The 27,583-nt window shown below is 38.5% G+C and overlaps 1 protein-coding gene across 9 annotated transcripts; it reads right to left on the bottom strand.

Moving 5' to 3' along the window:
• Window positions 1-26,578, bottom strand: KCTD18 (potassium channel tetramerization domain containing 18). 9 transcript variants are annotated; one of them, XM_057746138.1, is made up of 8 exons: window positions 26,448-26,514; window positions 25,843-25,899; window positions 23,823-24,058; window positions 22,032-22,243; window positions 19,701-19,894; window positions 18,536-18,630; window positions 12,678-12,780; window positions 1-2,178 (listed from the first exon to the last, which is right to left on the bottom strand). In XM_057746138.1, the coding sequence occupies exons 3-8, from the start codon at window positions 23,980-23,982 to the stop codon at window positions 1,671-1,673; spliced, it is 1,272 nt and encodes a 423-aa protein (XP_057602121.1). In that variant the 5' UTR covers window positions 23,983-24,058; window positions 25,843-25,899; window positions 26,448-26,514; the 3' UTR covers window positions 1-1,670. The 9 variants fall into 9 exon arrangements, with proteins under 9 accessions (XP_057602121.1, XP_057602118.1, XP_057602120.1 ...); XM_057746135.1 differs by lacking the exon at window positions 25,843-25,899 and adding an exon at window positions 24,479-24,567 and having other exon boundaries at window positions 26,448-26,505; XM_057746137.1 differs by having other exon boundaries at window positions 25,843-25,925; window positions 26,448-26,479.
• Between the last annotated feature and the right edge of the window lie 1,005 nt (window positions 26,579-27,583).

Below are 27,583 nucleotides of genomic sequence, written 5' to 3'. Positions count from 1 at the left end.
TGCAGGCTGTTGACTGAATCAAACATGATTAACCTTCAACATGTTTCCTTTCCAGACAAATGTTTATTATGTGTAAAATACACGTCTATTCGTATAAAATTTTCTTACGTGAATCAGCAAAATGTCGTAGATCAAGCAATATCAATAATATCCTAAACGGAAGTTCTCAAAACTCACTATGGCCTTTAATTTTCAGGAGACCTGGATTCTATGTAATAGTATTTTTCAAGGTGACTGAATACTTTATATATTTCCTAGGGGAATATCATTCATGAATCTTTAGTTAAATATTCACTTTTTCTAGCAAATAAACCATGTATTTTAAACGACTGCTGATATTTCGATAGCTATCCAAAATTGGTTTAACTATTTCATACATTAACTAGACAAGAAAGCAATTTTGTGAGCAGAAATAGATAACCTACATAAATGAACAAGCTTTCAAATTACTAAAGGGCTCCAAGGCTTAAAAATAAGTAGTCACAGAAAAATGTCACTTTTTATGGAAAGGCTTTCCTTTATTTTGTAAAAAGTAATGTTTTGAGTATATTTACTCTTTTAACCAATGCAAGTACAATGATAAGCATTGAGCAAAAAGTATCCTGCTTTATGAACTTATTTTTAATGCACTGAAGGGATACTGCTCACTGAAGATAGAAATATGTGATCCAATTATAAAACATAACATATACGTATAAACACATACAACTGAATAGTTGTGAAAAAATAGAAGATTAAAATATTCTGTTTTAAAATATTAAATTCAAGTTATGTGGAAATTTTATGCATAAAAAATCATACTGTATAATCAGAGTAACTCTTGAATGGTCATTTCTGAAAAAAATATTAACTTTAGTTGAAAAGTTAAACTTATCTCTTTTTCAAAGTACTTTCAAAACTTCACTATTCAAATGAAAATAAAATATTTTAACAATTCATCCCAGTGACATGTTATATAGTTCTTATCCCAAGAAATCGTCTCACAATGTATGAATAAATCTGCTACAGGAATAGAGTAAGAAAAGCCAATCTATGAACGAAAATTGTTCCATTATGTGAGAGTCAACGTGTTACCTCAAATTATTGTCTTTTGTTCCCTCCCCATCAATTCTTTTCATGTTACCTTTTGAGACTGAGACTGCCGTGCAGGGAGTTCACCTTGATCTACATTTTCTCTCAAATCTTCCCCCATTTGGGACACAGCACAGGGAAGCACTAATATCACCCTCTCTATTGCACCAGACAGAAAGAGCTAAGTCCAAACCTCGGTCCTATCCCTGGGCTGCAATGAGTAACATTAAATAAGTGCCTAAAATCTGTAATTATTTCAGCAACAAAGTGGACTTGCTAGGGATGATTTTGCTCTACTGTTTTGTTGCCTTAATACCAATTAAAAGTTAAAAAAAAAAAATCACACATTAAAAAACCTGAAATTAAAACTGTCCCTAGACAAATAATGTAAACGTTGGGAAAATGAGTAGTAAACATAGGCCCAACCATTTACAGTCTCCCTCCTCCATTCCTACTTCACACAATTCATTCCTAGTTCACACAAGTCATCCTAAATAGAAACAGAAGTTTGCACCTCCACCGCATCAAGAAAGAGCGCCGCTTATTTGTATTACACGGGTTGGAAGCTCCAAGAGGCAAAAGGAAGTCCCCCTTTTCCATCAATTGGTCTGGCCCTGCCCATTCTCAGTCCGCACGCCCAGGGCGCTGGGGGCGCCGGGGGGCGGCTCCGGGGACCCCTCAGGCCTGGCCGCGGTGCAGGCGGGCGGGGAAGGCCCTGCGGCGCACAAGGGAGTCCGCTTCAGTTTTATCACTCGGTGCGGGGTGACCTTCTTGTCGGAGAGCAGAACCTTTGCTGGAGGTGGGTGCGCGGCCCCGTTCTCAGCACGCCCGGTCCCGCGGGCGGCCTGAGGATGCCCGGGCAGCCCTGTGCCCACGCGGGACGGGGTTTTCGACGGGGCCGAGCGCTGAGCTGCCCTTCCTCCTGCAGCCGGGTTCACGGACGCCCGGGACCAGGGCTGGGGGGCACTGGCCGGAGACACCCTAACGGAAGCTGAGTTCTTGACTTTAATTTGGGTGCTGGTGGAAGGACCCAAAAATCGGACTGGCTTAGGACCAGTCTTACAGTTCACGCCTTCTTCTTCCTCTTCATTGAACGCTATCAATCGCCTGTAAATACAGAAGCAGGTCCTTGTCAGCATTTACAGGTTTAGTAACTAATGAAAACATCTCCAAAGTTTACCTTCAAGGTGAACAAAAAGGTTTGCGTCAAGAATTTGAGTCAAGAGGTTCAGAGGTATCAGCCTACCTCATCTCTCATCTCCCACCGGATGAGTGCATTAGCAAGCTTACAGAAGATTGTTTCAACTTGAATACACCCTTTTAAACTCACACATAATGTTAATACCGACAAGTTAAAATTTGGAGTGTTACTCCAGAATTAAACAACACATCACTCAGTTCTCACAAATTCTGATGTGATGCAGAGGATAACCAGGAGTATCCCAAGCTTTTTCCCAGAACAGCAGTTTCAAGAGATTTGCTGAGTAAGAAAAGGATTTCACAAATAAACAAGAAATGCTACTGCATATTTTACTCTCCCCTTGAAGCTTTAAACTCTTTATTAACAAACTAAAGATTCCATAGTAAAGACAGCTGTTTAGTTTTGTTGAATCCATATTTCCCACTCATGCTGTAATGTAACCTTTGGCACCTAGTAAAATTAGCATGCTATAGGATACATTTTGGGAACTGCTAGAATAGTCAAACTCATGGTACAGTTAGATGCTTTTTGAATTCGAGACGTATTGTACAAACCTTCAGAGATTCCTGAATTGAGTTGCCATTCACTATAAAAAGCCTAAAGTGGGAACACTGTTTTACCTTACTTAATTTATGTTTTATTCAATTTGTTTACACTAACACAAACAAAACTCAGTTCACCCATTTCTCCACCCCCACCCCCCCAACCTGCCACCTCTGGCAACTACCAATCAGTTCCCTATATCTATGAGCTTGTTTTTTCTTTGAGTTTGCTTTTTGTTTGTTTCTTTGTTTTTGCTTTTTGGTTTGTTTTTTTTTTTTGGTTTGTTTTTTGTCTGTTCGTTTTGAGATTCCACATAAAAGATCATATGGCATTTGTCTTTCTCTGTCTGACTTATTTCACTTAGTATAATATCCTCGAGGTCCATTTGTTGCAAGAGGATATTCTTGTATCCTCATTCTTTTTTTATGGCTGAATAATATTCCATGGTATGTATATACCACAATTATTTATTCATCATCAATGGACACTTAGGTTGTTTTCATATCTCGACTATTGTAAATAATGCTTCAATGAATGTGGGGTACATATATCTTTCTGAGTTTGTGTTTTTGCTTTCTTTGGATAGATACCCAGAAGTAGAATTGCTGCATCATATGTTAGTCCTACTTAGAATTTTTTGAAGAAACTTCATATTGTTTTCCATAGTGGCTGCGCCAATTTACATTCCCACTAACAGCGCACAATAGCTCCCTTTTCTCCACATCCTTGCCAACATTTACTTCCTATCTTGTGATGACAGCCATTCTAACAAACATGAGATGATATCTCATTGTGGTTTTCATTTGCATTTCCCTGATGATTAATGATGTTGAGCATCTTTTCATATACCCATCGGTCATCTATATGTCTTCTTTGGACAGATCTTCTGCTCATTTTTATAATCAGATCATTTGTTTTCCTGTTATTGAGCTGTATGAGTTCTTTATATATTTTGGATATTAGCCCCTTATCAGATATATGAATTGCAAATACTTTCTACCATCTAGTAGTTTGCCTTTTCATTTTGTTGATGCTCTCCTTTGCTGTGCAGAAGCTTTTTTAGTTTGATCTAGTCTCACTTGTTTATTTTTGCTTTTGTTGTTTTTCATGTCAGATTAAAAAAATCATAACTAAGACCTATGTCACGGAGCTTACCACCTATTTTTTTCTCCTAGGAGTTTTATGGTTTACATTCAAATCTTTAATACATTTTAAGTTAATTTTTGTGTAGTATGGTGTAAGATTGTCATCCAGTTTCATTCTTTTGCTTATGGATATCCAATTTTCCCAACACCATTTATTGAAGACACCTTTCCCCACTGTATATTTTTGGCTCCTTTGTTGTAAATCAGTTGGGCTATATGTATGGGTTTATTTCTGGTCTCTACTCTGTTCCACTGATCTGTGCATCTGTTTTTATGCCATTACCATACCATGTAAATTACAATAGCTTTGTAATATAGTTTGAAATGAGGAGCATGATGCCTTTAGCTTTGTTCTTCTTTCCCAAGATTGTTTTGGCTATTTAGGGTCTTTTGTGGTTCCATACAAATTTTAGGATTGTTTGTCCTACTTCTGTGAACAATGTCATTGGAATTTTGATAGGGATTGCACTGAATCTGTACTGTATACTGCTTTGGGTAATACAGACATTTTAATAATTCTAATTCTTCCAATTTATGAGCAGGGACTATCTTTCCATTTATTTGTGTCTTCAGTTGCTTTCATTTACATCTTACAGTTTTCAACATACAACATTCTTTTATTACCTCCTTTGTTAAATTTATTCCTAAGTACAGTATTTTATTCTTTTTGATGCAGCTGTAAATTGGATTTTAATTTCCCTTTACGATAGTTCGTTATTAGCATACAGAAATGCAACAGATTTTTGTATATTGATCTTTAGCAGTTCTAACAGTTTTTTGATGGAGTCTTTAGGGTTTTCTATATATAATATCATGTCATCTGCAAACAGTGACACTTTTGCTTCTTCCTTTCCAAAATGGATATTTGAACTTATTTTTCTTGCCTAACTGCTCTGGCTGGAACTTCCAATACTAGGTTGAATAAAAGTAGTGAGAGTGGGCATCCTTATCTTGTTCCTGATCTTAGAGGTAATGCTTTCAGCTTCTTACCACTGAGTATGTTTGCTGTAGGCTTGTCATATAAGGCCTTTATTATGTTGAGGTACATCCCCTGTATACCTGCTTTGTTGAGAATTTTTATCATAAATGGATGTTGAATTTTGTCAAGTACGTTTTCTGCCTCTATTGAGATGATCATATGATTTTTGATATGATATAAAAACCATTTGGTAGATTGTTTCCAGTTCAAGATGACAACATAGGAAGATACTGAACTCACCTCCTTCTATGGACACACTGAGTCTACAGCTACATATGGAACAATTTCCTCTTAAATAAAACCTAAAGGCTGGCCGAGTGACAACTACATATTGGACAAATGAGAAAAAAACAACATCAAAGCAGGTAGGAGAAGCTGGAACACAATCTTGCCATAAATCCCACCCCAATGCAGTAATCCACAACCAGGAAGAAAGTCAAAACTAGCAGCTTCTCCCTGAGGGGGGAAAGATTCGAACCCTACATTGGACACCCCAACTTTTAAGACATGCCCTTGAGAGACAAGCCCCCAAATCATTTAACTTTGAAAATCAATGAGGTTCAAGTCCTGAAGCCCACAAGACTACAGCAATCTGATAAATAGCTCTTAAAGGGTCCACATGCTCAGATTCACCCACCCCGTGGCCCAGTTCAAAGGCAACCAATTGTACCCAGACTTAAATAACAAAGTAGCTCACCTTCTGATATAAAAGTGTCTCCCTGAGGGGCAGGCATCTAATTTAACACATACATTTAGAAACCTGCTGGAACACTCTCTGGGAATGAAGACTAACAGGTATCATCTTCATGCTCTCCCTTTGCTGTGCTCCAGAGCACCAGTATTTCCTGGAAAAGAGCTTTTACACTCATCTGGAACCCTCATTTTTTATGGCTTTTAGCCAGAGGACACCTGATTGCCTGGCTCTGGAGGCCAGTGGAGCTTGCATTTCTGGTCCTGTGGGACTATAACAATTGGTGTTACCCAGAAAGGAGTTCATAGCCCTGTCTGGTACCCTAATTATTGCAAATGCTGCCAAGAGACACCTCTACATTGTCTGGCTCTGGTGGCCAGTGGGGCTTTGCTCATGGGTCCCACAGGACTGTAACCAATGGAGAAAGAACTCTTAAACAGCTACCACCCCAGGACACAGCAAGAGGAAACAGATCCAGAAGCTCAGTCTTTCTGTGAAGGAGGTCTATTAGCTGATCATCATGACTGCAGCCTGAGGAGCAGACTGCTAATTAAACATGCATCTAGGGGCTGACTGTAATCCTTCCCAGAGACCTCAGAGGGTGGGTGCTATCTTCACACCCACCTTCTGCCACACTCCAAAGTGCCAGTGTCTCCTGAAGGGGAAATTTACATGCATCTGGTACCATGGTTTTGTACCTGCCACCCACAGCATGGCCCCTTGATCGCTTGATCCCCTGGCTCTGGTGGCTGCTGGGGTTTGCATTCCTGAGTCCCATGGGACTGTGGCAATCAGAGAGATGGTTCTTGGAGAGCTAACACCTACAAGATACTGCACAGACAACAGACTGAGACACATCCCCATCTTTCTGCAAAAGAGGCCTCTTTGCTTGTCCTAGTGCTTCAGCCTGAGGGGCAGGCCTCAGGTTTGGCACACATGTAGTGCCAAACAAAGCTGCTCTCAAGGAATGTAGGCTGTGAATGCCATCTTGGTGCTTTCTCTCTCCGCTTCGCTCCAGCCTCCCAGTATCTTTCTGAAAAGAGCTTATACACTCAAGCCAGAGCCCCAATTTTTGCAGCTGCCACCAAGAGGACACCTTCAGATTGCCTGGCTCTGTTGTCCAGCAGAGCTTAACACTTGCAGTCCCACAGGACTGTATATATTTGCATAGCTTTAAAAGCTGCCACCTGAGGGTCTGGCTTCCCAGCAACCTGAATCTAGGTGCTGAGATCCTCCCCTTTGGGATACTGACAGGTCTTGGCACATCCTCAACTACTGGGAGTTATTAAAAATATAATAGGCTGCTTGAACAATCACAAAGGTTTGAGAGTCAACAAAGAGCTGGGGCAGGGCCAAAAGATAAGGTTCATTTCCTACACAAGGCCACTCTTTCAAAACTGAGTGAGGCAGTTGTTTCATCTACTGTGTGGAAACCAACAGAGAGAGTCAAGTAAAATGAAGAAACTGAGGAATATGTTCCAAGTGAAAGAACAAGAGAAAACCTCACAAAGAAACCTTAATGAAACATAGGTAACTAATTTAGCTGATAAGGATTTCAGTAATGGTCATAAAAATGCTCACTGAACAGGGGAGAAGAATGAATGAACATAGTGAGAAGTTCAATAAAGAGATGAAAAATATAAGAAAGTACCAAACAGAAGTCAAAGAGCTTAAGAATATGATAACTGAACATCTGAGAAATACACTAGAGGGGTTCAATAGCAGACCAGGTGAAGCAGAAGAAAGGATCAGCCAGCTCAAAGGCAGGGCAGTGGAATTCACTCAGTCAGAGCAGCAAAAAGAAAAAGAATGATAAAATGTGAAGATAACTTACGGGACTTATGGGACAACATCAAACAGACTAACATTCACATTACAGAGCTCCCAGAAGAGAGAGAGAAAGGAGAAGAAATCTTATAATAGCTGAAAACTATATAGCCAAGGAAGGAAAGAGACATCCAGATCCAGGAAGTCCAGAGGATCCCAAAAAAGATGAACCCAAAGAGACCCATACTAAGCACATTATAATTAAAGTGTCAAAAGTTAAAGACAAGGAGAAAATCTTAAAAGCAACAAGAGAAAAATAGCTTGTTATATACAAAGGAACCCTGGTAAGATTTTCAGCAGAAACTTTGCAGGCCAGAAAGGAGTGGCATGATATAGTCAAAGTAGTAAAAGAAAAAAATCCAACCAAGAATACTCTACCCAGCAAAGTTACCATTCAGAATTGAAGGAGAGATAAAGAGTTTGCCAGACAAGCAAAAGCTAAAGGATTTCATCACCACTAAACTGGCCTTACAAGAAATGTTAAAGGGGCTTCTTTAAGCTGAAAAGAAAGGGCACTAATTAGTAACAACACATATGAAGGAATAAATCTCACTGGAAAGGCAAATATATAGTAAAGATAGTATATTAATCACTTATAAAGTTAGTATAAAGGTTAAAAGACAAAAGTAATAAAAAATAACTATAATTACAATAATTAGTTAAGGAACACACAATATAAAAAGATGTAAAATATGACATCAAAAATCTAAAACGTGGCAGGGGATAGTACTAATGTTGAGCTTTACAATGGGATCAAACTTAAGTTGCTATCAACTTAAAATAGACTGTTATAGATAAGTTGTTATATGTAAGCCTCATGGTAACCACAAAGCAAAAGATTATACTAAATACACAAAAGAGAAAGAGAAAGGAATATAATCATACCACTAAAGAAAGTCATCAAACCATAAAGGAAGAGAGCAGGAGCAGAAAGGAACAGGGAGGAACTACAAAAACAGCCAAAAAACAATTAACAAAATGGAAATAAGTACATCCCTATCAATAATTATTTTAAATGCAAATGGACTAAATTCCCCAATCAAAAGATATAGAATGGTTGAATAGATCAAAAAATAAGACCCATCTATATGCTGCCCACAAAAAACTCACTTAAATGTAAGGACACACACAGACTGAAAGTGAAGGGATAGGAAAAGATATTCCATACAAACCAAAAGAAACCAAAAGAAAGCAGGGGTAGTTATATCAGATAAAATAGACTTTAAAACAAAGACTGTAATAAGAGACAAAAAAGGGCATTACATAATGATAAAAAGGTCAATCCAACAAGAGGAAATAACATTTGTAAATATTAATGCACCCAAAATAGAAGCACCTAAAAACTAAAGCAAATATTACCAGAATTAAAGGAAGAAATAGAGAGCAATACAATAATAGTGGGCAGCTTCAATACCCCACTTACGTCAATGGATAGATCCTACAGACAGAAAATCAACAAGGAAACATTGGCCTTAAATGACATGTTAGACCAGATGGACTTAACAGATATTTACAGAACATTCCATCCAAAAATACCAGAGTACACAATCTTCTCAAGTACACATGGAACATTTTCCATGATAGATCATGTGTTAGGCCACGATACACATCTCAGTAAGTTTAAGACAACTGAAATCATATTAAGCTCCTTTTCTGACCACAATGGTATGAAACTAGAAATTAATTACACAAAGAAAACTGGAAAATTCACAAATATGTGGAGATTAAACAACATGGGTCAAAGGAGAAATCAAAAGAGAAATCAAAAAATACCTTGAGACAAATGGAAATGTAACATACCAAAATTTGTAGGATGCAGTGAAAGCAGTTCTAAGAGTTTATAGCAATGTTTACCTCAAGAAATAGGATAAATCTCAAATAAACAACCTAACTTTACACCTCAAGGAACTAGAAAAAGAACAAACAAAAGTTTGTAAAAGAAAGTAAATAACAAAGATTAGAATAGAAATGAATGAAATAGAGACTAAAAAGACAATAGAAAAGGTCAATAAAATGAACAGCTGGTTCTTTGAAAGGATAAACAAAGCTAACAAACCTTTAGTTAGACTCACCAAGAAAAAAAGAGAGAACTCAAAATCACAAATGAAAGAGGAGATGTTGAAACTGACACCATGGACATACAAAGGATCTTAAGAGGCTGCTATGAACAATTATATGCCAACAAATTGGACAACCTAGAAGAAATGGATTAATTCCTAGAAACATACAACCTGCCAAGACTAAATCATGATGAAATAGAAAATCTGAACAGACCAATGACTAAGGAGATTGAAATCTTCTAACCAACAAAAGTTCAGGACCAGAGAGATTCACTGGTGAATTCTACCAAAGCAATTTTTCTAAGAATTAATACCAGTCCCTTTCAAACACTTCCAAAAAATAAAAGAGGAGGGAACTTTTCCAAACTCATTAAGGCCAGGAGTACCCTGATACCAAAACCAGACAAGGATGCCATAGAAAATTACACACCAATATCCCTGATGAACACAAATGCAAAAATCCTCAAAAAAAAAAAAAAAAAATACTAGCAAACCGAATTCAACAACACATTAAAAGAATCACCCGTGATGATTTATTCCAGGGATGCAAGGATGGTTCAACATCTATAAATCAGTCAATATGGTACACTACATTAACAAAATGAAGGAAAAAAAATCACATGGAACATTATTTTAAATGACCTTAAAACTGTCAAACTGTCAAACAACCAATGTCGAACGCCTGCCTGCTTCTTCCACTGCTTCCATCAGTTTTACTTCATGAAAATCACCTTCTAGACATGATGTGTAATGGCAATCCTCCAAGTCTTCTCCCTCTGACCCAGCACTGTTGTGTTTCAGAGGCAAATATAACATAGCGAACTCTGATTCTTGGAAATGGGATCATAATAGCATAGTGATTTGAAAACTGCGAATATAATATATTCAGCCTTAAAACTCTACTGAACAGAACTAAAATTTTGTAGGTGAAAAATGGTTCTCTGGGACCTCACAAGTGCTTCTAAGTCATTGTTATCTTTATCTTATCCATGAATCAAAAGTAATGCTTAATAAAATCCCAGAGGAAAGGCAACTAACACAGAGGAGAGCTTCCATAAAACATTTCTGCTTGCTCTATATTTTGTACACATCTTCCACTAGACTCTAGTCCAAGGTTTCTCCACCTTAGGGCTATTACCATTTGGGATTCAACAATTCTTTGTTGTGGGGGGCTGCCCTCTACATCCTAGGACGTTTAGAAGCAACCCTGGCCTCTACCCTCTAGATGCCAGCAACATCCCCCACCCTACGGTGTCTCCAAACATTGCCAAATATATCCCCTGGGGAACAAAACTGCCCCCAATTGAGAACTGCTGCTCTAGACCCAAGTAATATTTGATAACTATAAGTTCAAATGCCAAAATAAATAACAATAATAAAATGAGAGCCTTTAAGAAAAAAATCTGTCTTAATTTATGATTTACTGCTAAAAATTGAATAAAATTCTCTGAACTTCTCTGAAGGATCCAGAGGGCAAAACTAAGAAAGCAGTCTGAAATTTCATAGGAGTACTGAATCAAATTCTAGAATAGATGACCAAGAAATCAGAGCATCTTCATCACTAGTTATCAGAGAAATGCAAATCAAAGCCACAATGAGGTATCACCTCACACCCATCAGAATGGCCATCATCACAAAATCTGGAAACAACAAATGTTGGAGAGGGTGTGGAGAAAAGGGAACTTTCCTGCACTGTTGGTGGGAATGTAAGTTGGTACAGCCACTATGGAAAACAGTTTGGAGGTTCCTTAAAAAACTAAAAATAGAACTACCATATGATCCAGTAATCCCACTACTGGGCATATACCCTGAGAAAACCATAATCCCAAAAGAAACTTGTACCATAATGTTTATTGTAGCACTATATACAATAGCCAGGACATGGAAGCAACCTAAATGCCCATCAACAAATGAATGGATAAAGAAGATGTGGCATATATATACAATGGAATATTACTCAGCTATAAAAAGGAATGAGATGGAGCTATATGTAATGAGGTGGATAGACCTAGAGTCTCTCAGAGTGAAGTAAGCCAGAAAGAGAAAAACAAATATTGTATGCTAACTCATATATATGGAATCTAAAAATGGTACTGATGAACTCAGTGACAAGACAAGAACAAGGACGCAGATGCAGAGAATGGACTGGAGAACTCGAGGTTTGGGGGGGCGGGGGATGAAGGGGAAGCTGAGACAAAGTGAGAGAGTAGCATAGACATATATATACCACCAACTGTAAAATAGATAGCCAGTGGGAAGTTGCTGTATAACAAAGGGAGATCAACTCGATGATGGATGATGCCTTAGAGGACTGGGGCGGGGAGGGTGGGGAGGAGTCGCGGGAGGGAGGGAATACAGGGATATGTGTATAAATACAGATGATTGACCTTGGTGTACCTCAAAAACTGGTACAAGAGTGTACAGCAATTATATTCCAACAAAAAGAAAAAGAAAAAAGAAATCAGAACATCTGAAAGTCATGAATAATACCCAGACAATGAAAATGAAATATAATTTTAAATGCATTTAAAGCACAGTGAAAGACACAGATGTGGAGTGAATTCAGTGCTAATGATTTCATAGAACACTAGAAAATACTACTAAATAAAAATGCTATTTGTGGTAATAGGAAGGAGAAAGGAATTCAGAATAAGTCATAGGAAATTTCAAATATTAAGTATAATAAATTTTTGATTATTGCCAATAAAGTCTGGGATTTCACTTTAGTGGGAAAAAATACTTACCACAGCATTCCCACACTGTCCAGTAGTATTTTTAAAATCACACTCTCCCAAAAAGAACATACCATATAACTCAGTTTTAAAGAATTACTTTCACTTTTCACATAGTTCTGGTAACTTTGCATTTATTGAGATTTTTATTTATTTATTTATTTGGCCGTGCCACATGGCTTGTGGGACTTTAGTTCCCCGACCAGGGACTGAACCTGTGCCCTCGGCAGTGAGAGCACAGAGTCCTAACCACTGACTGCCAGGGTATTCCCTCAAGATTTATATTTTGACAGTAAGGCAGATTATTCATCTAGGTGATTAATAAGCTCAATGAGGTCAAGAACCATTATTCATTCCTGCAATAAAGGCAGTAAAAGTATAGGTCACAGATTAATTTAAAAAAAAAAAATCAGCAGAGAACAGATAACCTCTTTCGAATTGGGGCCATGTGACGCAGGCTTCCAAGTAAAGGCCGTTCTTCCAGAGTCCAACATTCTATCAGCTCACGAGGCACCCTCCAGTAGCTAACACCTGGAAGATAAAAAGACAATTTAGAGAACCACTGTCCACTGCCAAGGGTTCAGCAACACTGTTTTGCATAAGACCAACCAGAAAAAGTTTAAGGTTCATGCCTCCCATTTGATGAAGAGAAGTACACACAGGAAGTGCTCCCATGAAGGGCAGGAGTGGCACAGCTCATGACCTGGGTCTGGAAAGAGCTTGCTACAGCCCCAGCTCTGCCACAATCAGCAGGTCATTATACAGACCTTGGGCAACTGAGTGTGTGCTGGTTAAGGGCACAGGCACCGGAGCCAAGACTGCCTGGGTCTGGATCCCATTTCTGTCATTCACTAATCATACCACTTTGGGAAAGTTTCTTAACTTTTCTGTGCCTAAATTTTCTCATCTGTGAAATGATGACAAGAATAGTACATACCTTGCTGCAATGATTAAATGAGAAAATAAAACCGAAATGCCTAGAACAGGGCCTGACACAGACTTCACACTCATGGTATGTTAGGTACCTTTATTATAAGTCACAGTGTTGGTAATCGTGTGAAAGGATTGGACAGTGGGGGTTCTAACACTTGCCCTGTCTACCCCACTAGGTTGCTGTGATCATCAGATCAGATCGATTTTGTGACCCACTCTGTAAGAGGCAACCACTATATGAATATGAGGTATCAATACCTTATAGGCAACTTTTCAAACGAATAATCTGAGTTAATGTGGTAGGCCAAGATTCCAGTCAAATTCACTTCATTTTTAAATCTGATATGTTTCTTTTTTAAAATTTATTTTATTGAAGTATAGTTGATTCACAATGTTGTGTTAATTTCTGCTGTACAGGAAAGTGATTCAGTTATAGATACATATATGTGTGTGTATACATATATTCTTTTTCATATTCTTTTCTGTTATGGTTTATCACAGGATTTTGAATATAGTTCCCTGTGCTATACAGTAGGAGCTTGTTATTTATCCATCCTATATATAATTGTTTGTTTGATATGTTTCTGATTGAAAGCTGGAAATGTATTCTTATGAAGCTTAAAAACATTATGCTAAGTGAAAGAAGCCAGACACAACAGGTCATATATTGTATGATTCCATTTATATAAATATCCAGAATACACAAATCCATTGAGGCAGAAAGCAGACTGGCAGTTGCCAGGGACTGAGAGGAGAGGGGAATGTAGAGTAACTGCTTAATGGATACTGTGTTTCCTTTTGGGGTGATGGAAATGTTTTGTAACTAAATAGAGGTGCTGGTTACACACCCTGTTAATGTAGCAAATGTCACTGAAGTGTACACTGTAATTAATCCTATGTTATATGAATTTCACCTCAATTTTTAAAAAAAGAACCATAAAAATTATACACAGACATTTAAAAAGGCTTAAAGAAAGATGCTGAATAAAAATTGCTTGGCATTAAAAACAACAGTAACCTTTAGGTCCCAAGAAAGAACTTGATGTTTTCTTTTTTTTAATCATTAAAGGATCTAGTAATAACAACCAACTTCACAAGCTGGGCACATAAATTATTATATATAATAGACAGGTCCAAATACTTGAAGTCTATGGACCTCATTTTAAGATAATAACTTTCTCGAACTGCTTGATCATACTCCCAAACCTACTTATGCTACAAAAACATCCTCAAATCTCATTCATTAATTTTTTAAGGTTTATCGAGATATAATTTACATAAAATAAAATTCACCCTTTTTAAGTACACTGAGTTGGGGTTTGTTTGTTTTTTTAATTTAATTTAATTTGTTTTTTTGGCTGCATTGGGTCTTTGCTGCTGTGCACAGGCCTTCTCTAGCTGTGGTGAGTGGGGGCTACTCTTTGTTGTGGTGCATGGGCTTCTCACTGTGGTGGCTTCTCTTGTTGCAGAGCATGGGCTCTAGGTGTGCAGGTTCCAGTAGTTGCAGCACGCGGGCTCAGTAGTTGTGGCACACAGGCTTAGTTGCTCCACGGCATGTGGGACCTTCCCAGACCAGGGATCGAACCTGTGTCCCCTGTATTGGCAGGCAGATTCTTAACCACTGAACCACCAGGGAAGTTCCTAAGTACACTGAGTTTTGACAAATGTATACAGTCAAGTAACTATGGCCACAATCAAGACATAGAACATTTCTATCATCCCAAGAAGTTCCCTCCTACCCCTTCTACAGTCAATGCTCTGCCCTCCATTCCTTAGTTTTGCCTTTTCCAGAGTATCATATAAATGGAATCATACACTATGCAGCCTTTTGTGTCTGGCTTCTTTAGCATGATGCTTTGAAGATTCATCCATGTTGATATGTGTATCAATAATCATTTCTTCTTATTTCTGAGTACTATTCCAGTATATGGATATACTACAATTTGTTTTTAAAACTTTCAGTTTTTCAAGTGGGGAAAGCTGGGGCAGGGGAGGTGGGTGTTGGGGTGGGATGAATTGGGAGATTGGGATTGCCATACATACATTACTAATAAGAAAAAAAATCAAATTGTATGCTTTGGATATATGCAGTTTATTGTATGCTAATTGTATCTCAATAAAAGTTCTTGAAGAAAAAAAACTAAAAAAAAAAAAAAACTTTTGATATTTTCCTACCTATAATTCACATTCATTGTATAAAACTTGGAAAATCTAGAAAACTATATATAAAAAAATAAAAATCACTTTTAATCCTAAAACTAGGAATCATGGCTCATGACATTTTGATATATCTCATTCCAGTCTTTTTTCTATTCGTATGATATGCACATAATTGAAAACACATTATATTTAGTTTTATTTCATGCTTTTGATCATTTCTTATTTTATCATGGGCACTCATCAATTTAAAAAATTATTCAAAACAATTTTATTTATTTATTTATTTTTCAGTCACATCACACAGCGTGCAGGATCTTAGTTCCCCAACCAGGGATCGAACCCATGCCCCCTGCAGTGGAAGCACGGAGTCCTAACCACTGGACCGCCAGGGAATTCCCTGAAAATAGTTTTAATAGCTATAGCGCATCTATATTCTGTGAATACACCAATATGTATTTAACTCTGTATTATAGACATTTAGATTGTTTTTATTTTTTCCCTATTATTAATAATGCTTAGTTGAACATCTCTGCTCATAAGCCTTTGTCTGCATTTGATTATGTCTTTAAGGTAGATTTCTAGAAGTAGAATTATTGGGTCAAAGAAAATGAACAATTTTGATGCTATTGATACATACTGATAAATTATTTCAAAAAAAAGTAATATCAATTTTATTCCTGCCAAGAATGCATGAGATCTTTACTAATCTGGTATGTAAAAAAACAGTTCTCATTTAATGTAGAGTTCATTGATAATGAGTTTGAACCTCTGCCATGTTTATTTCCTTTTCTGGGAATTTCATTGTCATGAACCTTACACAGTTATTTATAGTAGGGCTGAGATGGTTTTCTAATCAATTTAAACAAACCCTCTCTATTGTAAGGATCATCTTTGTCCAGTTAATGTAACACTTTTATCCAAGTTTTTTATTAGTTTTTAAATTTTATTTATAATGTTTTATGTTTTAAAGTTAATACATTAAATATTATGTAATCAAATTTATCTTTGTCTTTACATTTTATTTTAAGCTTATAATTTCTTTCCCTATTAAGAAATCAGTTATTTGCTTACATTTCATTATAGTTTATAATAGATTCATTTTTCAGTCATAAATCTACCCGGGATTATTTTGATAAATGATGTAAGGTTAAAGTTCTTTTTTTTCTCCCAAGCATATTTCTCAAATAATCTATCCTTTTTTATTGGTATTCAATGCTTTATCACATAGTAATTTTATTCTTATAAATTTAATGGAGTTTACTCCTGATCTCTGTATCTATTCTTGTACCAGAAAGACATGGTTTTATTAGTATAGAGCTATGTTGAGCATTTTTACCCTCAAACAGTTTTAAACTCATCCCTCTAATGACTTCTACTTTCCAAAATGTTCTTGGCTATTTCACCTGTTTATTCTTTCAAAGGAATTTTAGAATCATTTCCTTAAGATTCCCAAAGAGATCCATTGATTTGTTGGTATGAATTGTATTAAAACTATAATTTAATCTGAGAAGAACTGACATCTTTATAATATTCAGATTTCTCATTCAGGATCATGGTATGTCTCACCATAATCTTCATGTCTTCTTTCTTATAGATGGATGGATGGATAGATGGATGGAAGGACAGATAAATACATTTTAGCTGTTTTCTTCATAAAGGACCCAAGCATTTCTTGATGGGGTAGCCTAGTTATTTTGTTTTGTTTATTGCTATTGTGAATGGGATTTTCTCCTATAATTTCTAATTAATTTACCATAAGTAAGCTGCTAATCTTTATTTATACTGTATCCAGCTAGTTTAGGCCACTAGTCTCATCATTTGATACCTTTAGTTGATTCTTTTCAGGTTTTCTACAAAGACATATTGTTCACAAGTAACAACAACTGTCTTCTTCCTTTCAACAGTGCTTTCTCTTACTTCTGTTTCCTGTATTACAGCTTTCCACAGGCCTTCCAGAACTTTGTTAAATAACAATGATACCCTATTACATGCTTTCTAAAAAGTTAAAATCAGTCATATGCTTTGTTAAAGTCAGTGATCCCAGATCTCTGCTCCAGCTTCCTGAGTCAGTAGAGAAAGAATCCCAGCCAGGCCCTCCCAAAGCTTCCTGGGCAGCCTGCCAGTCCAGAGGCACAAAAGGAGACAAGAACACCAGGCGAGTTGTTCCTCAACTTAAGCCCAAGTGTCTCAAAGTCAATTAAATCTAAAGCAATAAGCTTAACGAGAACAGCACTTTGTTCAATACATTTCATCCTATCTGTTTGAGGGGCATGATATGAAAAGAAAAATGAGGAAAAGTGAGGGGGGCAAAGTTGAGGAAAAGAGGATTGGTACTAGCATCCTGCCCGAAAGAGGAACAGCTGATGGAGAGTTTTAAAAAGCCTCTTCCTTTCCGTATTCAATCTTATGTGCCTTGCAATGTCTGTCTCTATCAGCTTTTAAGATCATTTGAGGACTGAGATGTGTCTTCTTTATCTTTGGACAATTTTAGGACTTGCACCTAATAGACACTCAATACATGTTAATTAAGAAAAAAAATACTTAGGCATAAAACAGTTAACCCTCTGTAATCTTTAAGCAAGTGACATGCCTCTCTGAGACTTCTTTTCCTCATCAAAAAAAAAAAAAAAAAGGTAAACAGCACAGAGGGCTACTTTAGGACTAAGAGAGACTGAATGTAAACTACGTATCACACCGACTACCAAGCGGCATTATTATCACCAACTCACATAAGCAGCTTGGGAAAGATGGTCACATTTCAAAGTGTGCATTTAAAGAATACTTTGTTTTCTAAGGGCTCTTTAGACATCTTTCCAGCATTATTTTCATTCTCTCTTGTTTTGTTTTGTTGATTACACATTTTATGTGTAAAGTATATTGTAATTTAGAGGTATACTTCCTAGGATAATGCTAGGTACACAGTAGGTGCTACATAAACTCTTTTTAAATTGAACTAAAGCATAACTAACAAAAGTGTATTTTAGGTAATATTTATAGATTATTAATAATATCTAGCCACTCATGGGGTTTAAAAATCTGTAAGTAAACTGCCTCAATGTTACTATGAGGTGACAACTACCTGGACCCACACCAAAAATATTTTCTCGAAAAAAGAAATGCAGTATTTGAACTTGCTTTGTCTTATTAAGGAAAAGTTTACCTTCTGCCATGAAATGAAAGAATTGTACTGTACCTTTTCCTTCCCAGGCATCAAAAGCATCCATCATTTTCTTCAATTCTGCTACTGAATAATAGCTCCAAATATACTGAACATTATTTCCTGCCTCCCTAGAAATATTACAAAAGGTAATGAAAATATACTACCTAGGTATGAATGTGTGTACATATATACAGCTATACACACTCAATAAGTGCTTGTTAACTAAGGGAAAAAAACATGTAGGTATCAAGATGTTGTTGTTCTGTGATCCTTAAGCATATATATATATATATATAGTATATACATACTACACAAGTATAATATACTATAGTTAACGTACTAACCTACATTTGCTCTCTTTTTATTGCTGGAAAGTATTTGTTAATTCCATAATATAAACTGTGCAGACCAATCAACAAATCTTTAAAATAAGTTTTCTAAAAAAATCACCTAACTCCAGTAAAGTCAGAAAAGGTTCAACTTTGACTAAAGCTTTCCTAGCACTATGTCAAGCACTTATACATATTCTATACAAACATCCCTGCCTATAGAGAATTCAGAAAATAACATATTAATTATCTAAAAAGCAACCTGATGTGGTCATGCATTAGTCACTGATATGTGACCCAATCCAATCTCCCAGAGAATTTTAAAAAAATGTTTGCTGAGTGAATTGACTAATATAAATAAGATTACAGGGAAAACATTAACAGAATAACCCTTAAGAATTTAATGTGTTCAAGGCATAGAATTTTAAAGTTGGGAGGCACCAGATGAAAAGTTTTTCAGCATTTCTCAAACCAGGACACCAAGACACAGGCCAGTCCTGGGTCACTCAGTGGGCCTGCTGACTTCTAGGCCAGGCTTCTGCCCCTGGACTATAGTCTAGGGGAGACACCCAGGCGTGTGCCTTTCTTTCTTTTCTCTTTTTATAAAGCCTCTCAGGGGATTCTGATGACCGCTCCCAATTGAGAACCACTGTACTAGACCAGGTAGATGGCCTATTGCTTATACAAATGTGAAATGGTCTGAATTACAACCTCCTCATGAAGCAGGCCTATCTCGACAGCTATGAGGTTCACTCTGTTGAGAGGTACTGATGGTCTTTCCTAGTCAACCACATATTCTATTCAATAACACCTCTTAGAAGAGACCAAGACTTTATTTTGTTCCTTTTCATATTTAAATATGGACATACCTTTTAAATATGCTTTTACTGTGAATTCTTCCTCCCAGCTGCTTATCAATAGCATCTGTTCCATCAGTTTTTGTGGCATATACACCAATAATTCTACTTTCACAGCTTGCACCAGATGTGTTAAGATAGTGGAGAACCCAAACTGTTGGTTTATTGCAAACTAAACCATACGAATCACAGAAGTCTGTTAAAGCCTGGAGCAAAAAAGTACATAAAATTTGAATTTAATTCTGGAGCAAAGTAAAAATGAATTTGCTCTATTACTTTCATGTAAAGCTGTAATTTCAGTTGGTCATAAGGGAAATAAAAAGATTATATATTTCAGCCTACTTTTTATGCCTTTATAAACCAAAGCATGTGTCGAATCTGGGGTATTATGGGGAGTGGGGCAAATCACCACCCGAAAACCCAAAACCTTTTCGTCTAGAGAATCCTTTTCTACATGGAAATTATGTTTTATTTCCTCTTCCTATAGACTCACTACCAACATCATTTTAAAAATCTTCGTATAATAACTAAAAGTTAGAATACTTTCTTTTCCCACGAATTTTTCATTTGACTCAATCTCCCTTTTACCTTCTACTGACTTGTCCCATGGTTGATGTTTATTCTTAACTCCAAATCCAATCATGGATTAACCAGTCTAACTTGTTCTTTTACGCTGAGAGAGATGAATATATGAACTCAGTACACACTGTCCGAACTCCTTTGGCATTTATCCACCTAGTCATTCACTCACTTGAATACTAAGTACCTATGTGTGAATACTAAGCGCTGTCTAAGGTCTTACAGACACAATGGTGAGCAGGAGACGGGGTCCCAGCCCTCCTCAAGTTTATAGCTGTTGCAGAAGACAGACATTAAATAAGACATAAGCACACAGTGTAAGAAGCGCTAACAGTGTAATAGGCCTACAAGGTGCTAATAAGTCCCTAAGCAAGAGGGCTCATCCAGTGGCATGGCACAGGCCTTCCCTGGGAGAAGTGGCATTATTGCTGTGAGCGCTCTGAGGACAGGTACTCTTGTCTGTTTTGTTTGGTATCCCTAGTACTTAGAAAAGTGTCCAACACAAAGGAGATGCTTAATATTTACTGACTCAGTGAAGGAAAAGAGGACCCTAACATGTGCTGCGTTTTCATTTATTATTGCTATCTAACTCCTGTATTGGCTTTTATCTTTACTTGCACATCTGTGAAAATTATCAACAACATTATAAACTGTTCAAGGGCAAAAACTGAATGTCGTATTTCTTTGTGTCCCACACAGTCCCTAGAACAGTGTCCTATATGCCAAAAACATTTGAAATAAATATGACTTGGCTGGCAGAACGAATGTTCACATGCTATGTCCTTTGTGCACAAGAACCAAGAATGAGAGACAATAAAGGTGAATGTTAATCCACCCTAACTTTCCAGTTAGGCTTTTTTAGCCCCACTCTGCACATGTGGCAAACAGCACCAAGAGACTATTTGACAACTCAATTTTATAAATAACTCCAACAGCAGAACCCGTACACCCATTCAAATTCTCAAAGGAGATCTGGAACCAAATCAACCTTCTCTTCATGCTGCACTCCTAACACCCATACTATCAGCTTGCTCTCCTAAACACTGACACCCAAATCAGAGCATTCAGACTAATTCAGACCAGTTTCACTGTGAACAATTATCTAGGGAAAATATTTTTCTTAGATGTCCAAAAGTGCTAATTAATAGCAAATACAATGCTTATCAATAAGACAAAAACAGATGAAGCTGCTCAAGTCATGTAGACCTTTAAAATGTGATTTAAAATAGAAGCATCTTAAAAAAAGATTTACTGATCTCAAGCTGAAATAATCAAACCAAAGTTTTAACTTAGTAACAAACTTCTACAATCACTAAATCAGGTAAGAGATTTCATACAATCTTTTATTTATCATGACCATCATTTTAAAATATCATTTCAGTAAACAAATTAATCCCACTATATCCTCACATACCACAGTACTGCTCTTAATTTAAGAAGAACTTCAAGAGCAGAAGAGTTCTATAAAAAAAAAGCCATCAAAAAATATTAAATCTTCAATGAAGAATAAAAACTCCATAAACCTTTGAGTGACATTGTAATCCACTTTCCTAGAATAGAATTTTGGCCGTAAAAAATGAGTAGCAGTAATTAAGAAACGTGTCTTCAAAAACTGTAAGAAGTAAAACTGTCTCATTTTGGTTTATGTTACAGCACAGGCTATGCAAAATAACACACATTGCTTTGTGCATAATAAATGTATAATAAATGAATATTAGATAAATATTCATATGTATATTTTAAAACTTAAGAAAATGCCAAGACCTTTTTAAGTTCTATATTTGACCTTAAAGAATATGTCTCCATTTCATTGGCCAAGTGATCAGACAGGCTGTAAGGATAAGGGATGCCAAAGTAATCAGCCTCTTCCTGCAGAGCAACACGGGTTTGCTCCTCTGTGGGAATGTGAACTTCTCCGTGAAGATAATCCAAAAGGTATTTAAATAGATGTCCATCACGGTCAATAACACAAGCCCCTAGAAAACATTCAGTTCAAAAATGATTGAAGAGACACAAATGACCACCGTAAAATTTCAACACGTCAAACTAGAATTAGACTGAAGACCTCTACAATTAGAAATGTTTCTTTCTCATAAGAAAGTTAATATCTAGTGTTCAAATAGGTTTAGTCAAACTTGGGGACCCTCTGTATTCTCACCTACAAGGAAAATGTATTCCGAGTTCCATTAGAGATTTTGGATGCAATGACCATGTTCACACTATGGCCACTGCAAAAGCCATGGAGACCTTAGACTGCTGGTAGAAACAGAAGCTTACTCCTAACCTCAGCCCAGCTGGGCCAGGAAAGGTGTATGGAGTTCCTCCCTAATGAGGGTATAATAGGGTCCAGCATGTGTATATCAGTGACCCTACAAGTCGACCTGTAGCATTGCTGACAAATAAACCCAGGGTTCCTAGCTCTGGGCATGCCATTGGTTCAGACTTATTAGGTTAGTTGCTTTGTACTAAACTTTAGAAAAGAAATCCTATGCTGGTACTACTTTATGATAAAAGACTTTTCTTAGACAATTCAGCAGAATTAAAAAAAAAAAAACACTACTACTGTGTGAGGTTACTCAATAATCCTTTTTCTCCCTTGATTAGTTTACAAAAGAAGGGATTAAGAAGGTAAAAACTCGGGGGGCAGAGGAAACAACTCAACCCCTGCTTACCACCTTTACACCAACAACCTTTCTGTCCAGATGGACATCAAGTCCTGGGCACCAGACTTCAGTGACTTTTCCATTCTTTCAACTGCCATTCAGCTGGCAAAGCAATCTCTCAAGACCCAGGGTTACTAACAGCCCCTCATGCTCAGAACTCCTCAATCCTTTTTTTCTAACACAGAAGCAAGAGTGGGTTCTACGAGCCCCAGAATCCCTAAGATTTACAAAAAGCTTTACTTGCTCTACTGAAGTTTCTTTACAATCAGTAGTAGGTTCAGTGAATCCCGGAGCACTCAAAGCAGAGAGTGGTCCCAGGACTCTAACCCTTGTATTTTACAGTTTCTTCTGAAATGCCAATCTTCAGTCCTGGGTGACTGATGGTATCACTGCACTGATGTTTTCATAGGCATACACATCTGCCCACACAAGGCTCTGCAGCTGGACTAGGTGTGAGTTTAACACTTAATTCTACATTGACAGTACCTGCCCTGTCAGCTATGAGGGCAGCTGCTTTCTCCAGAGAAATATGTTTTTTAACTTGAAGAACAGAGAGAAGCTAATCAATTTAATCAGGCTCAATATCTTTACCCACTGAGTCGCATGAATGTAACAACTTTCAAAATATAATTAATCCCCATTATTAGGTGATGGTTGGCCTTTACACACACTCACTTTTTTGTCAGCTTTTAGTGACAGCATCGCAGATTCTAGAAACTAGTATTTAATTTCTCCATGTACTTAATGAATCTCCATACACTCCTAAAGATCTCAATAATTAGCATACAAAGCTAATACATACTGTTGTAATTAGAAAAATTAAAGGGAACTTAAACTAAACTTCTATTTTAATGAATATTCATGATTATGCTTACAGACTCTAGATATTTACCTGATTCATCTGTTTTTAGAGGAAAACGACCACTGAACATGGATGCCAGCATTGAGTCCTTAAAGCGGCACAAGGACTCCCGCCTGGCTGTGTAAATACAGCCACCCACGTTCAGTTGAAGAATATCCAGCACCTCTTCCTCTGCCTTGTGACCTTCCATTGCTCTCTCTGACACCTGAAGTTTTGCCTCGAAACACTTTCGGAAACAGCAAAACAATAGTCATCACAGTCCCCCTCTGTATAAACAAAGGACAATCACCACTGACATTTCCAACAATACGCAAAATAGATAATAAAATTAAATACATTCTAATGTGATTTAAAACAAATTCCTCAGCACTGGCAATACTGAATTGAAGGACTTTATGTAATACAAAAGAAGTCTGAGATATGCTGAGAAGCTGGAAAACTGGCTCAGAGGATTTGTAAGTGATAATAAACTATTACCAATCAAATCAGAGCTGTTGAAATGACTGTTTAAAGAATTAAACAAGATAATGCATTGTCTGTTACATATAAAGCAAAGGTGAGGTGTGCTTATGATCTTCAGTATTCACATATCTTTTTAAACTACAGTAAGTCAGAGGGAGCTGTGTAGACTTGCCCACAGGATTAGCATGTAGCATGAAATCGGGCTACTAGGCTCTACCACTTACTAGCTTGGGTCCTTGGGCAAATACTTCTCCTCCTCTGTCTGTTTCCCCATCTCTAAGTTGGAGGGAATGATGATGTCTACCTCAAAGGACTATCAGAGGAATAATTGACAGAAAATATAAAATGCATGTAGAACAGTCTCTGCATCAGAGTAAGTACTCAATAAATGATAAATATTACCTATGATGACATAAAAATTTACCAGAAGGTATATACTGAAGGACTTTATATTGGCTCTGGAGATTTAAAGAAACATAAGAGCAGAAATTATTGACAATGGTAATTGTAATTCTTAAGTTAGATAACTAAGGAATATACAGTATAATTTATCAACTGAGATCAGAATTCCATGTATACCAAAAGCCAAACTAGTCCAGAAGAACAACAAATGGCATCGCTAAATCATCTGGCTTCTTCCCTCTGAAATAGCTGAAGCTTTAGGGACATTTTAAGGATTTTATCTCTTAATCCATTCTGTAGATAGATGAACCACAGCAGACTGTGGCATTCCTACGGAACCTAAAACAATACTGTAATGAAAAAGGTACTCCCAATGTATCTGCACATTTCATAGCAAGCGTAAAATGGCTACAAATAGGCTCAACTACATCCATGGCCACTCACTATGCCATCAACTATGAGCCTTTCATAGATGATCCAATTTAGCCAATTTCCAATGAAATAAGAGGAGACCATTAGAGTCTGAGGAAGCCATGTGTGTGAAACACAGCAGATAGAAACTATTATGGGCCAACAGTCCAGCCTTCAAAATCCACTTATCAATACAACTTCCTACACTGCCTAAAAGTTCAAGGAGCAGCTGAGCAATGAACCATGTGAAAGAACCATTTCTGAGGTCTGCACTGGAACTGGTTCACACTGCACCTGTTATCAGCTCCCTGGAATCCTACCTATTCTTCAAAGCTGCAGACAAACCTCACTGCTTACATGCCCTTCCCAAGCACCCCCAGTGAGCATCCTTGCACAGTTTCTCAGATATAATTTGTACCCCTGTCCACATATTGTTCCACTTGACTCATCCCTAGTTCGGGGGACTATAAGCTGCATCACCCTCAACAATTCCCGTTTACTGAGTGCTAGGTGCCAGCCACTGCAGGAGACACTTGACAGACATTACCTAATTCACGCAAAAGCCCTACTGGGTAGGAGTTACTGTCCCTACAGGTGAGAAAGAAATAGTAGTAATGCGTGCAGGGTCTATACTAGGGCTGCGTTGCTAGAAGTGGTGGAGTCCGCCCCAATCCAGGAGAGCAAAAGCAACTCTCAGCTCTTCCAGCTGCACCCCACACTGCCTCCTTCAGCAGTGTTTCTCTCCTGGGGCTCCTGGCCTGGGCACTTCACTCACGAAGCATCTCTCCATCTGAAGACTCCTGCTGATGGCAACAGGAACACAGCAGCACCCCTGGTGCAAGGATTCAAGAGATACCCCTAAGGCAGAGGACCATCACCATTTCAAGGCCAGTCACAGGGCTCCATCCTCAAATGCACCCACGTGGACTCCCTGCTGGGTCGAAAGTGCCCAGCCCTCTGAGGAACCATGCCCAGGGTGCGGTCCCGTGAGCACCTGCATCAAACCCATCAGGGACGCTTGCTGAAAATGCAGATTCCCGGGCCACGACATACACTCCGGCTCAGAAAGTCTGAGGTGGGGTCGGGAGTCTGCCCGCGGACTCTACTTTGAGAAACGCGGCTCAAGGGACTCGAACTCCTCGCACGACGCGGGACGAGAGGGGAGGGCCTGGGACACCACAAAGCCCCGCGGGGATCTCGCCGCGGTCTGGGGATCCCGAATCGGCCCTGAAGCCCGAGCCTGCACCCCGGGGCGCCCGTCTCATCAGCACGGCCCGGGCCCTTCAGCAGGGCGCCCCGCCGCCTCCCGGGCCCACGGCCCACCCGGCGCCCCGCTCCTCCGCACGGGATGGGCGGGGTAGGCGGCCTCCCCCCACTGACCTGCCGCCCGCCCAGCCCTTGGCGCGGGCGCCGGACGCTGCGGGGCCCGACGCGGAAGTGAGCGCCTCCCCGGCTGCTCGGCAACTCATGCAGCACCGCAGCCCCAGCGGCGCCCCCGTGCGTCTCAGCCGGGCCTGGCGGCAACGACACAGAGAGGAAGGCTCCGCCCCGGACACGCCTCTGTCCCGCCCCTCAGGCGCCCCGGCCCAGGGCTGGTCCCGCCCCTCCGGCTGCTGCCTCCTGCCGTAGCAAGGGCGCGAGGTCCCGCAGTCTCCCTACCCTTCGGGGAAAGGAAAGGTCACGCAGAGAAACACGGGCTGGATCCCCGAGGGACTGTCTTGTCCGTTAAGAGGCTGTTTTTACATATGAAGAAAACAACACCGAAATTGCAACCGTCCACGGTCAGTTAATAAGCGGTCAGAGTTAGGATGAGTTAGGTCTTCTTACCTCTAGATGAGGGCCCTTCCCTCCAAACGGGGCTGCTCAATGCCAAGAGGCATTCATATATTGCACTTGAATGTTCGTGCATTTGGATAGTGTTTGTGGCTTACAAATCTGTTTCACACAGGGCGTTCTTATTTAAATTAGTTTGTGTGACAGCCCTATATCTTCATTCCTGTTACAACAAGGAAACTTGAGGCACGAGCAAACGTTTATTGACTACTTCTGTATACCTGAGATTCTGCTAAATGCTTTGCGTGCACTAATTTCCTCTTAACAATAACCGCAAGAGTGCTTCTGGTTTCCAGCTGCAGCCTACCTTGTGCAAGAGATTTTGATAGGTATTTCAAAATGAATAAAACACAGTCCTATTCTGAAGGTACTCTCCCAGACTTAGTAATAATTGGTTCCTAATTTTTCTGACTGGGTCTTAGAATGGAATAAGCCAATGAGAGGTAAGCCCACCTATCCCCTCAGATGCTGATAGTACCCAGGAGTGGGGGAATGTTTGTTCAACCTATAATTATTGAGCACTCGTTATGGACCAAATACTGGGAGTGAAGGACTGAACAAGACAATCGATGTCTCTGACCTACTGTCCCATGGCATTTCCATTCTAGTGCAGCAGCCAGAAGACTTTGTCTGTAAATATTTTAGGCTTTGTGGGCCATACATAACTACTCAACTTTGCTGTT

The sequence above is a fragment of the Hippopotamus amphibius genome, chromosome 8, assembly GCF_030028045.1.
Source record: "Hippopotamus amphibius kiboko isolate mHipAmp2 chromosome 8, mHipAmp2.hap2, whole genome shotgun sequence".
Lineage (NCBI taxonomy): Eukaryota > Metazoa > Chordata > Mammalia > Artiodactyla > Hippopotamidae > Hippopotamus > Hippopotamus amphibius.
Note: the sequence above shows the minus strand (reverse complement) of the source record. Positions and strands in the feature narration are given on the sequence as shown.

Excerpts from the sequence above, each read along its gene's own strand:
- KCTD18 (XM_057746136.1), bottom strand. The coding sequence starts at position 23,982 with ATGGAAGGTCACAAGGCAGAGGAAGAGGTGCTGGATATTCTTCAACTG. Across the intron at positions 19,895-22,031 it reads CAAATATAGAACTTAAAAAG|GCTTTAACAGACTTCTGTGA; the intron begins GTCTTGGCATTT and ends TTTTTGCTCCAG. Across the intron at positions 12,781-18,535 it reads TGATGCCTGGGAAGGAAAAG|GTGTTAGCTACTGGAGGGTG; the intron begins GTACAGTACAAT and ends TTTATCTTCCAG.